This window comes from Miscanthus floridulus, chromosome 4, assembly GCF_019320115.1.
Source record: "Miscanthus floridulus cultivar M001 chromosome 4, ASM1932011v1, whole genome shotgun sequence".
NCBI classification, from domain to species: domain Eukaryota; kingdom Viridiplantae; phylum Streptophyta; class Magnoliopsida; order Poales; family Poaceae; genus Miscanthus; species Miscanthus floridulus.
In genome coordinates, this window is record NC_089583.1 from 86,316,890 (window position 1) to 86,329,579 (window position 12,690).

The following is a 12,690-nucleotide window of genomic DNA, read 5'->3' on the forward strand; positions in this document are numbered from 1 at the left end:
TCAATCAGATGACTCGAGTTCGGAACAAGATCAAGCCAACTTGGGTAACTGACTTGATGTAGGATTAAATCTAAAAAAAAAACTAATACTAAAATAAGGATTATTTTGATTCGATTAGGAAGAAGAGCAAAGCCTCCATTCCTTTTCCATGGCAGAGTATTCATTCTTCCTCCGATCTGGAGGGAGAATCATTTGATACATAATGTTGAACCTTTTTCCATGGTTTGATAGTTAAGATAAATTTTTCTGTATGATGAAAATTATATTACACCCAATTACAACTCTTTATTTTATGTTTTATCTGAAATATGGCAGCTACAAAATCACTGGTTCAAAAAAAAAATACAGAGCATTGCATGCGACCAACCCTCGGTATCAAGCTCGAACATTCAACTAGGCTATCTGTCACGGCAGCACTTTAGGATGAATAACGACTACACAGACCCTCAACATTCAGTAGCCCAACCTTTAACAAACATATAGATCATATAATACTGTCATAAAATAATGCTGGTTGTTCATTTCAGTAGAGATCTTGCAAGGTGCTCCCTAGCTGTGGCTAGGGCCTGAGATATCGTCTGCACAGAGCAGGTCACAGAAATCATGAGACATGCAACCTGTTAAGTAATGTGATAGGATGGATAAAGTAATTACCTGCTCAGAAAAGGGCACAGAACCATCAACAGCATTGGTTGCGACCTTCCCAGCAATGGTATTTGCGTCTGTTTCCAGGATGATTCTGCAAAATAAAACCCAGATTGTTTCAGTACATTCTCAAAAAATAAACAAGTTTGTAGCTGGGTAACTACTGACTGCAACTAATACTCCATGAGCAATCTATAACACAGAACTAAAAGTTATCATGCTTTCTTTCCAAACTCCACAGGTTACTATAGCATGTTTTACATAAAAAATATAGCAAATAGTATCAAAGGCAACCATTTTAATTCAATCATGATTGCACTTCTTGTGGAAATCAATCATAATTACGCCAAAGAATAAGCAGATGTCACAGGCGATCATAGATGCACACACTGGAATAGGCAGTTCAAATAGCTTTCTTCTCCATGTTAAGTAATATAATAATTCATAAAAACAGATGCCATAAAACAGGCAGCAGTGAGACCATGACAGAATCACATGGAAGGTAAAAAAACTAATGCAGAGCTAATAGGAAAAGCAAAGTCACAGAACCATCTAACATAGTACAGCCTCACATTTGAAATAGGACAATGTAGAACATAGATGATAACCAAAACCTAGCACAAGTCAAGATTGTTACCCCCCATCTATGATTTCATCGATGCAGAGAAGTATCAAATCCAAGTTCTCAAGCGCAGTCCGCTTCTCAACATCACCCCTGAAGCACAGTAAGCAGCACGTCATAAACAACCACATACAAAGGTAACTGCACATACAGTAATAAGAGAAGATAAACAACCTGAGTAGAAGACCAACAGAATCAGAAAAACCATGTAGTACACTTGCTAAGATTAGTTCATTCTCATCATCTCCAGCGGTGACAAAAAAGTGAAGGTCATGTACAAACTTGTAAACGACAATATAACCATCAAACAATGTTATCTCAGCTGCAAAGAACCAAAAATAAGCATCAGGGAGAATTTACTTCTGGACAATAGACACCCCCTGGTGCCCAAGTATAGCAAAGGACAATACAGATTCAACCTAGCCATCAACCTAGTGCGTGAAGTTTGATTCAATACGTGTAAAGGTGCATGGACAATAAAGCAGCCTCAATGCAATTTATAACATGGTTACCAACAATGTAATAGCATGTATTTATGCAGCGCACACTGCTTAGCTATTGTTCAAATTCAGTAAAGTGATTGCATAGCCCAAACAAGTAAAGTGATTGAGCAATTGTTAACAAAATCAAATAACAGGTTTCAGACAAGAAAATTTGGAAGTGGTTGAAAGTGCAACTGTAGTTAATTGAACACTGAAGGACCTAACAACTAGTGTGAAACGGAGTACATGAAACTAAGTGAGCATAACTTAGCAATGCTCAGGTATATGCATGATTACAATTGATGACAAAGATGAGTAGTTGAATACATAGTGACATATTAGAAATTTTTAGGGTCAAAATCTACACCAAGTTGTTGAAAAACTTGAAATTGGTAAAAGCAACAACATAGCGTAAGATTTTAAATCCTGACGCTATGATAGTGATGTTTGAGTCTGCATGGAACACCAAAGAATGAAAAATACCTTCTGTCCGTGCATTTGTCTTCAGAGTTTTAGTAAAAACAGATTTTTCGTAGGCTAACTTTGATGCATTAGTCGGCCAATCATCTGAGAAATACTTTACAGCAACACGCTTTCCTTCAGAATCCAGAAGCAAAATGTTCTTCACAGAAGGGCAAGATTCCTGTGAAACAGACAGATCACTGAACTAGCTACCTGATAAGACCAAGTCATCCAGGACAACTGACAGCATAAGTTTCACAATAAATGGAGTTGATGTTTAGAAAAGGGAAAGGGTAAAGAATTCCAATAATTTTATGCAAATGGAAGAAATAATGGATCCAGGACAACTGACAGCATAAGTTTCACAATAAATGGGATTGATGTTTAGAAAAGGGAAATGGTAAAGAATTCCAATAATTTATGTAAGTAGAAGAAATAAAGGATCCAGGACATGCATGTTCTGGGTGTCTAAGAAAATCATGCAACATTATCACTCGTCTTCAAGATGGAAACACATTTTGTATGCACCAATGTCAGGACTATGCTCTCTTTTAAACTAACAAAGTAAGGGCCTGTTTGGACGTGGTTTTTCAGAAACTGTGTATCATAAAACTGTGGCTTTATAAGCCAAAGAGATACTAAACCGTAGTTTAGGGAAAAAAAAGGTCATGAGTGGAGTTTCCAAAACTCCCAAAAGATTAAATTTTTGACAAAACCATGGTTTTAGAAACAAGGTTTGTTGTATCCAAATACCCGAGTAGCTTTTGAAAACCAAAGTATTTTGTAAAACTGTAGTATTTCTCCAATACTCCAAAAATATTTTGCATCCAAACAGAGCCTAAGCTCTGATTTTACCCCGTCCCCCACAACTGAGCAACTATTCTAACAAACTAATGACTTGGTTCCAGTTTCAAGTTCTAATGAGTAAATTTCATGACAAATGGACCGAGATGGGTTACCCTGCCCTATCATAAGGAGTGCCACGACAGTGCAGAGCGGATAATTCAATATAGAAACATCATATACTATACTAACATATATAACCTTTGATTTCCTTACTAAATGGTACTGCCCATTCGGTACGAGCAATATGGTAATAAAGTATTCATATGCCATAACATTATTAAAAACTTTGCACTGCAGGTTGATGGTACTATTAAAGAAAATCCTCAAATGACAATGTTTTTAGAAGGCACTGACATCCAATTCACACTATTTAGGTAAATCATGATTACACACACAATCAAATGACTTAACTGGATTACTAAAGCATTCAAAATAATAAGTTTCAAGGTTCCTGGGCAACGGTGCAGATCCTGTGCTAGACAAGTTTACTACTCCTATATCTGAAGCTTCTATTCTCATGTTCTTCATTTATTTTACATTAACACAGAACTGAATTCCCATTTCTATTTGAGAAAATAGTAATGATCCAGTTTGGGGGTTCCCAAATAAATTCAGTTACAGCTAATCGATCAGATCTAAAATAGGCATCAGCTTAAATTCCACATCGCCCACCCGTCCGTACATAAAAATATAATTCTCAGTAAAAACAGAAACAACAGGCATGTACATTGCCTGCAAATGCAACTCTAAGGCAAAGCAATAATCGAAAACAAAAGGTTAGTAGTTCAAAATAACAACAGAAAGTAGAAGAAGAATCTTCTTCGCACCTTGGAGAAATCCGCCATGGCGTATCGCCGTTCCCTATTCCACCCTTCACACAAGAGGAAGATAGTAAGATCACCAGCTAAGGCTCACGAAGAGCAGTGGAGCACCATGCATCAGGCAGATCCGCAACAAAATGGACTTATAGAACACAAAGGCCGTGTGGATCTCCACTCCATACCGGTATCTGGATGCGGAACTCCACTCTTTACCGGATGAGTACGACGAGAGGAAGAGGACTGAGAGGGAGAGTTGCTCCTCAGCCACGGCGGAAGGAAGGGTACCTGGATCTGGATCGGGCCGGGGGCGCGAGCGGCGTGCAAGTTCGGGAGGGAAGGCTCCTCTGGAACGAGAGTCGCCTCCGGTCCTCCCCAGCCGCAGCGGTGATTGCTGGTGGACCCAAATATTTGGCTGTTCCTGCCTGTGCACCCACAACTGGTGTAGACATGCTCTTGCACGTAGGAAAGAAGGAGAGAGAAAAAGACTTTCTCTAACAGCCGAGATTCAAAATATAAGATATATATTTGTTCTTAGGTAACGCTACACATAAATAGTTTAATATATATTTTTGGTCTTCTTCAACAACAAAAACCAAAAGATAACTCTTTCTGTAAATAGGTCTTCAGAAGAGAGGATACTCAGATTTAGGTTATGCCTCTCCTGGTACATAAAATGGGTTTTACATATAGGTACTCTATCGTAGGTTATAGATATTATGTTAGAGATCTATTTTGAGTTTGAGTTTCACAATAGATCTCCTGTTAGAGACAGCCTAAGAGCACCGGCAATGGGTGACTCTTAAGCTAGCTCTAAGAATTTTTCTCATATTTTAATAAAAGAGAGAGAGAAACTAGCTCGTGATTAAGAGCTAAGCTCTTGCACATATTTCAAAGTTATGTGAGAGTGTCATGTGAGGTTATTCATGTTAAAAGCTATATGCTAAAAGTTAGCACTATTGAAGAAGTTGGCTTAGAGCTAGTAGATGACTCTAACCATTGCGGGTGCCCTAATGGGCGCCTGGCCGTGGTCGGGCCAGGGGGCAAGGAGGCATGCGGCTTTGCAGGGACGCGGTGGTGGCTTGCCGACTTGGCGAGGAGAAGGGGAAGGCTAGAAGAGGGCTTACCGGTTTGGCGACGGGCAGACCGAGAAGGCCAGGCGGCGACCAGATGCTGGACGGGGCAACCGGACGAGTTGAGACTTTGCGAGCACCGAGAGAGATCGGGAGGGGCGTGGTTGGCGATGGCGCCTGTTGACCTGACGGCTAGAGTTAAGGATGGGCTAGGAGATGGGCCTAGAGAGGGGTTGTTGGGCTGGTTGTGAATGTGAAGATATGTTCTCAGAGTTTTTTGGCCCAGAACTAGGCTGTAGCACCCCTTGTGAATCCCGCCCCTGATCTAGGTTAGCCGCGCCAGAGACGTCTATGATGGGAGGCGAGGATGGGGAATAGGGTCTAGAGTCTAGGAAGGGTGTGAAAGGATCAAGATGCCCAAGAGGGTGGGTGAATTGGGCTAATTCTAAATTCTCTTGCAATAATCAAATCCTACGGATAGCCCAATTAACCCCTTGTGCCTAGAAAAGTGTTTATATCAAACTAAAGCACGACAACCTCTCAACCTATGTTCCAAACTTACTCTAGCAAGCAATTCTAAGGATGTAAAACAAGTATTGAATTGCTCAAAGTAAATACTCAAAGTAAGTGCTCAAAGTAAGTAGAGAGAGAAAGGAACGCGGCGATGTTTTGCCGAGGTATCGGAGAGTCGCCACTCCCCACTAGTCCTCATTGGAGCACCCGCGCAAGGGTGTAGCTCCCCCTTGATCCGCGCAAGGATCAAGTGCTCTCTACGGGTTGATTCTTCGACACTCCGTCGCGGCGAATCACCCAAAGCCGCTCACAACTTGAGTTGGGTCACCCACAAGCTCCGCCGGGTGAACACCAAACTCCCAATCACCACCAAGCCATCTAGGTGATGGCGATCACCAAGAGTAACAAGCACGAACTCTCACTTGACCACGCGAAGCCTAATGAGAAGATGGATGCACACTTTGCTACTCTTGATTTGCTAGTGAGGCTACTCTCTTGGATTCTCAAATCACAAACACCTCACTAGGATCTTGCTCTTATTGGCACTCACAAACGTTTTTCTCAGCTGTTGGAATGAGCAAAGGATGCTCCACTCACGAGTGGAGCTTCTATTTATAAACCAGCCTGAAAAACTAACCGTTATGAGCTTCTGCGGGGTGACCGGACGCTCCGGTCGTGATGACCGGACGCTCCGGTCAGTTCAACCCGCGAACCAGCATTCAAGTGATGACCGGACGCTGTCAGGGTCCGGTCAGTACCGACCGGACGCGTCCGGTCGCTCTTGGATGCTTACTGGAAACGACCGGACGCGGATACTCAGGGTCCGGTCACACTGACCGGACGCGTCCGGTCACACTTTTCCAAGTCTGGACCCTTACTGGAGTCGACCGGATGCTAGCCCTCAGCGTCCGGTCACACGACCCTCCAGCGTCCGGTCACAACAGACTCAACCACCTCAGTCAAACGAACTGACCGGACCCTGCGGCCAGCGTCCGGTCGCACCGGAGCCAGCGTCCGGTCAGTGTTTGACCCTCCATTCACTTCCAACTTTCGAACATATGTGAATGAAGTTTGCTCCAAAGGATCTTAGGCATTCATAGGAGCTACCTAGAGCTAGTTTTAACAAGTGTGCACCACACCTAACTCACTAGACTTAACTAGGTCAAGCTACCCGTTCATACCCCCCTTCATAGTACGGCCAAAGGAAAAACAAAGTCCTAAACTACTCTAAGTGTCTCTCCAACTCCAATCGACACTTAGAACTAGTCATCCTTAACCTTGTCGTCCATCCTTTGAAAACCGAAACGATTTCCATCGTAGGGGCATGACAACCTCGATTGCCCAATCGATCTCCATTACCATGACCTAACTTAATTGCCTCTGCAAAACACACGTTAGTCATAGTAATCTTTGTATTGACATTAATCACCGAAATCCAACTAGGGGCCTAGATGCTTTCAATCTCCCCCTTTTTGGTGATTGATGACAATACCACCTCGAGTATGTTATGGAGTGAGGTTTTTGACGGGCTTGGTTCATATAAGCTTTTGTCAATAAGAACAAAAGAGTTAGTCAAGCTTATATGACCCAAGCCAACACAATGTACTCAAAGGATATGAATTAAGCATGAGTACAAATAACAAAGCTCATTTGCTTCGAAGTAAAAACGCGGAAGCAAAAGCAAATGAGCATTCCACAAGTGATATGACATATAGATAAAGCAAAGTAGAAATCACATATGTCAAATATCACACTCATGTAGATAGCACTATCACATGAATATATAATAGTATGCATGAAAGAAAACACACGAATGCATAAGTAATAGTGTATCACACAAATAAAACTCCAAATGTATATAATAAGCTAATACTAGATAACTAGCTCCCCCTTAAAACTCGCTCCCCCTAAGTCTACATACTCAAACCCTCTCCCCCTTTGGCGTCAAACACCAAAACCTAAGGGTCGGTCGGCGGGGCTGCAGCGGACGAGTCGGGCGCTGAAGTACGTGGAGCAAGGTGGAACTGGGCGCCATCATCATCTGACCCTGAGCTCTGAACTAACTGACCCTCTGAAGCAGGAAGTGTCGCTGAAGCGGTCTGGGTCTGAGCTGGGGCTGGTGCTGCCTGTGAAGCTGCAAGTATGTCTGTCGTAGGATCTGACGAGGCGACAGACGAGGGGAGCCTCTGAGTAGTCATGATAGCTGGAGCTGCTGTAGACGGACCGGTAGTATGCATGTGAGGCGGAGTAGGCATGCCGATCAACTCGCTGAATGATGCTCCAAGACTCCTGGAGACTGACGACTCAGGCACGAATAGCGAGGAAGACTGCTCTGGTGAGAAACCCGTGTGATAAGGAGTGAACTGCGGGGCTACACCAGGTGAAGCTAACCACTGGGACACCTGTACAGGAGGTGAAGTAAACTAAGCTGGAGGCTGTCCCTGACTCTGAAGCCCAATGGGCTGTACTGCTGGAGTCGTCGAAGTGGTAGGAGGCTGTGCAAGCTGGGGCGAAGTCTATGGCAGTGGAATCCCAATGGCTGTCACTACATGCTGCATGAATCCCATGAGCTGCTGCTGCATAAGTAACTGCTGGTGCTGAAGGAGCTGCTGCTGCCGCTGAAACTCATCCTGACGAGCCTGAAACTGAGCGAAGTTTGTAGCTGTCTCCTGTGCCTGTCGTGTCTGATCCTGCTGCATCCGCTCAAGAATAGCAATGAGAGCGGGGTCTGTCTGTGGAGCAGGTGGAGCAGAACTAGAGCTACCGGCCTCTGCATCGTGTCTGCGTGGAGGCATCTGAGGTATAGGCTGGTAGTCATCGTCGGAGCTGTCACTGTACTCACTCACCTCCTGCTATGCCTCTAGCTTCGCCTCCTCAGTGGCTGCAATCCCTCTGATGATCTCGTCCTGCTGAGCTGCAGACTCTGGCACATCGGGGCAACGGCTAGGCTGATTGGGTGCCTGAGGAGTGGCGTGTCTGATCCTCTATGATAGGTTGTAAGCTGGGAACTCTGTAGTGGCACCAGTATACTCATCCATCATGCCAGGGGGCTTATCAATCACAACTCTGTGGATGAGGAACGTGATCCAGTGAGCATAGGGAAGCTGCCTACGACCCTTGAATCCCTCAGCTATAGTATCCTCCATCTCTAAAAGAAGGAGGTCCCAGATGTCAAACACTGTCATCTGCATGATGGCATTGAGAAGCCAGAGCTATAAGCGAGTCAGGCCCTCCCTGTATCCCAACCTGGGAAGCAATGTCCTCCTGATGATGGCCTCTAGTATCCTCGCTGTAGGAGTCAAGTCACTGGGGTTCCTGCTCGACCCCTCACCAAACGGCTCCTTGAAGCAATGGCGCACTAAGTCTGTAGGGGGCACCAACCCTCCATGAGGACGCCTGGGAGGCTCCTGATGTCCATAGCAAACCTCATGCATCCTTACAGGCTGCTCCTGTAGTCTCAGTATCTCTCTGGCCCTGCTACTCGTCACTCTATAGTCTTTGCCGTTGAAGGCAAAGTGAATGAATCTGTGATGAGGATCGATGTAGAGCGAGGCATAAAACTGACGAACCCAAGAAGGTACATATATCCCTGTCCGTCCAATCAGATCTGACAGTCCTGGCAAATATGACAAGTATTGCCGAATGCCCTCTCCGGCTGCTGCCACAATGGACTCTATCGGACAGACCCACTGTGATCTGAACACTGCCCCACTGTTTAGATATGTATTGTAGAAATCCTCCTGCAGTGGCGTGTAGAACCCCTCAGCTGCTCTCTCATCCCTCCTCGGAGGGAACCAAACCTCAAACTCAACAAACCGCAGCTGCTGAACCTGCCTGGCTGTAGCGGCCCTCAAGTCGAGGTGAACCACTGGAGGCGGACCCTGTGGTCTGGGCGGAGGGCGTGAACCCCTGCGCCGTGTAGCTGGCCTCGGTGGAACTGCAGCACTGGTACGACTCGAGCGGCGTAGCTGAGGTGCCGGCTGGGTCTCCTGACTCTCCTGAGTCTCCTGGGCTAGCTGAGGCTCTGCTGGTGGAGGCTGCTGCTGTGCTGACGGACCCTCCTTAATGGCAACCCATCGTCCTGCAAACGTGGCAGTCCCAGCTGGACTACCATGACGATGCTCAACCTCCTCAATCGTAGCTCTGACTGCAGGTGAAACTGGCTGATCTGCAATGACAATCCCGCTGTGGGTGCCACCTCTCTCGGCACGCTCTGCGGCCTCTGCAACAGCTGCTGCTCTGGCTGTCTCTGCGTCGGGGTACTTCCGCTTCTTGGATGTTACTTGCTTGGTTGATTTGCCCTTGGATCCGGCTGGCTGACGAGGCGGGGGCCTCCGATCATCTTCACCTGGGCCACCACCAACATTCTTGGTGCGAGCCATCTGAACTGACAAGATGGTGAACTGACGCTGATGAAGATCAACTGTCAAACTGTCGCTTTCGAGGCTTGGCCTCGATCCTTACTCGCGAGCTTGGCTCCGAGTTGACTGTCAACTACCAATTGAACCACAACGAAACCGACTCGCTACACGATAGAATAGATGGATATACAAATAAATACCATATTGCTAATAGATACGAAACCCTAATAGAGAAAGCAATGTAGATGCGAAATTGAATCGAGTGGCTTTCTACCTGACGAACAGCGAACCGAGAATAGATAAGATGTCACGTGGGGGATCTCGGAACCGGTTTAGGGTTAGGTCAAATGCCCTGAATGCAATTGGAAATCAGTGCATTTAGAATAGATCTAGATCACAATTGGAGATCAAGATGAAACGCAGAACTCGCCTTACCAACCAAAGGGAGGATAGGGCAAGACGAGCAGCCTGGCAACGGTGGATCGACGAGCTTGGGCGCGAGAAGGCCGGCGAGGAGCTGAGCAGGCGGTGGCGCGAGGGACGAGCCGCGAGGCTTGGTGGCGCGCTAGGCCAGGGCGCGAGGCTCGGCTGCGGGCACGGGAGGCTACGGCGGCGCGGTTGGACAGCGGTACGGAGGCGCGGGCGCAAGGTGAGGCGCAAGGAGGCGGCGGCGCAACAGTGCGGCGGCGACTTGGGCGCAGGTCACGGTGGCGATGCGGTGGCGGCTCGGGCTAGGGTTCGACGGGAGACAGGGGTGGTGGTCAGTTAAGTAATCCCCCTACACATGACAGAAAAGGAAACCGAAAAGAGACTTGAAGTCGCTCGAGATCCACTGACCGGACGCTCCGGTGGTAGCGACCGGACGCTACCACCCAGCGTCCGGTCAATTCCAGAGAGGTCCGAATCCTCTGAAATCGCGACCGGACGCGTCCGGTGGTCCATGACCGGACGCAGGCAGGGTCCGGTCAGTTTAACTTTGCCATCCTCCGATCGACCGGACGCTGAGCCCTTTCTGATCGGACGCACAGACGCAGCGTCCGGTCACTCCTTCAACAGCAGTTCACCTCCTGTGAACTAACCGGACGCTGGACAGCAGCGTCCGGTGCAGCGTCCGGTGCACCTTTTTCAGCAATCCTTCAACCTTCCTTTGCGCTGCCTGTTCCCAATCAAGTCCCAACTTGAATAAGATCCAAATAAACACCAATTGGGACTGATGTGAGTGACCTCTCTCAAACCCTCATATTTTTCAAAATATTTTGCCTTAGGCTATAATTCTTTTTAAGAAAATAGGCAACAAGAGGGCAAATGGAACAAAACGACAAACAAACATTCATGCACATGTAATGCTTGTAAGTAAATCTAGTAGCTTATCAAGTTTGATCCAAGGTTAAGCTTCTTCACACGCTTTTCGGCGGTTATCTTAACCATGTTAGACAAGCACTATATGCATTGCTACAAATTGAACATGTTGTATATTACAATGAATGCAAGGGACAACACAAGCTCAATTTTTAGTAAAGTTACTAAAATCAAGTACATTGAGCTCATTCCGCAATCTACAAAATGTAGCTTCATCTAGCGGTTTAGTGAAGATATCCGCTAATTGATCTTCGGATCTTACACCTTCTAGTGATATATCATTTTTAGCTACATGATCTCTTAGAAAGTGATGGCGGATATCTATATGCTTGGTGCGAGAGTGTTGAACCGGATTATTTGCAAGTTTTACCGCACTTTCATTATCGCACAAAAGAGGTACTTTCTCTAGAACTACTCCATAGTCTAGTAAAGTTTGTTTCATGTATAATATTTATGCACAACAAGCACCCGCGGCAATGTATTCCGCTTCGGCGGTGGACAAAGCCACACTATTTTGTTTCTTGGAGGACCAAGACACAAGTGATCTACCAAGCAAATGGCACCCTCCGGATGTGCTCTTTCTATCAACTTTGCATCCGGCGTAGTTCGAATCGGAATAGCCAATTAATTCAAATAAAGCTCCTTTGGGATACCAAAGGCCAATGCTTGGTGTGTGCTTAAGATACCTAAGGATTCTTTTTACGGCAATTAAATGAGTTTCCTTAGGACTAGCTTGAAATCTAGCATACATACACACACTAAACATGATGTCGGGCCTAGATGCGGTTAAATATAACAAGCTACCAATCATGGAACGGTAGAGAGTTTGATCAACCGAGTTACCTCCCTCATCTAGGTCGAGATGTCCATTGGTAGGCATTGGGGTCTTGATTGGCTTACATTCATCCATCTTGAATCTCTTGAGAAGATCTTTTGTGTATTTCTCTTGAGAGATGAAGATGCCTTCTTTCATTTGCTTGACATGAAAACCAAGAAAGAATGTAAGCTCACCAATCATTGACATCTCAAACTCCTTAGACATCAATTCACCAAATTCTTTGCATGAGTCTTCATTTGATGATCCAAAGATGATATCATCAACATATACTTGACAAATGAAGATATGCCCATCAAGCTTCTTGGTGAATAGTGTGGTATCGACCTTCCCAATGGTGAAGCCCTTTTCAATAAGGAAGTCCCGAAGGCGCTCATACCAAGCTCTTGGGGCTTGCTTAAGCCCATATAGTGCCTTGGACAACCTATAAACATGATTAGGATATCTAGGGTCTTCAAACCTGGGAGGTTGATCAACATAGACTAGTTCATTAATAAAGCCATTTAAGAATGCACTTTTCACATCCATTTGATATAGTTTCATTTCATGATGTGATGCATATGCAAGAAGGATACGGATGGCTTCTAATCTTGCAACCGGTGCAAAGGTTTCTCCAAAATCTAAACCTTCAACTTGAGAGAACCCCTTTGCTACTAGTCTTGCCTTGTTCCTCA

The 12,690-nt window shown here is 45.5% G+C and overlaps 1 protein-coding gene across 2 annotated transcripts; it reads right to left on the reverse strand.

Moving 5' to 3' along the window:
* Positions 1-260: 260 nt before the first annotated feature.
* LOC136551961 (coatomer subunit zeta-2) lies at positions 261-4,317 on the reverse strand. 2 transcript variants are annotated; one of them, XM_066543486.1, is made up of 7 exons: positions 4,164-4,317; positions 3,885-3,928; positions 2,233-2,392; positions 1,442-1,589; positions 1,283-1,360; positions 655-739; positions 261-578 (listed from the first exon to the last, which is right to left on the reverse strand). In XM_066543486.1, the coding sequence occupies exons 2-7, from the start codon at positions 3,900-3,902 to the stop codon at positions 519-521; spliced, it is 549 nt and encodes a 182-aa protein (XP_066399583.1). In that variant the 5' UTR covers positions 3,903-3,928; positions 4,164-4,317; the 3' UTR covers positions 261-518. The 2 variants fall into 2 exon arrangements, with proteins under 2 accessions (XP_066399583.1, XP_066399585.1); XM_066543488.1 differs by having other exon boundaries at positions 4,061-4,213.
* Between the last annotated feature and the right edge of the window lie 8,373 nt (positions 4,318-12,690).

What these genes read in the sequence shown, in the direction of transcription:
- LOC136551961 (XM_066543486.1), bottom strand. An exon ending in GATGAAATCATAGATGGGGG is followed by an intron (nt 740 to 1,282) that starts GTAACAATCTTG and finishes TTTATTTTGCAG; the next exon opens with AATCATCCTGGAAACAGACG. An exon ending in CTGTGCCCTTTTCTGAGCAG is followed by an intron (nt 579 to 654) that starts GTAATTACTTTA and finishes TGCTCTGTGCAG; the next exon opens with ACGATATCTCAGGCCCTAGC.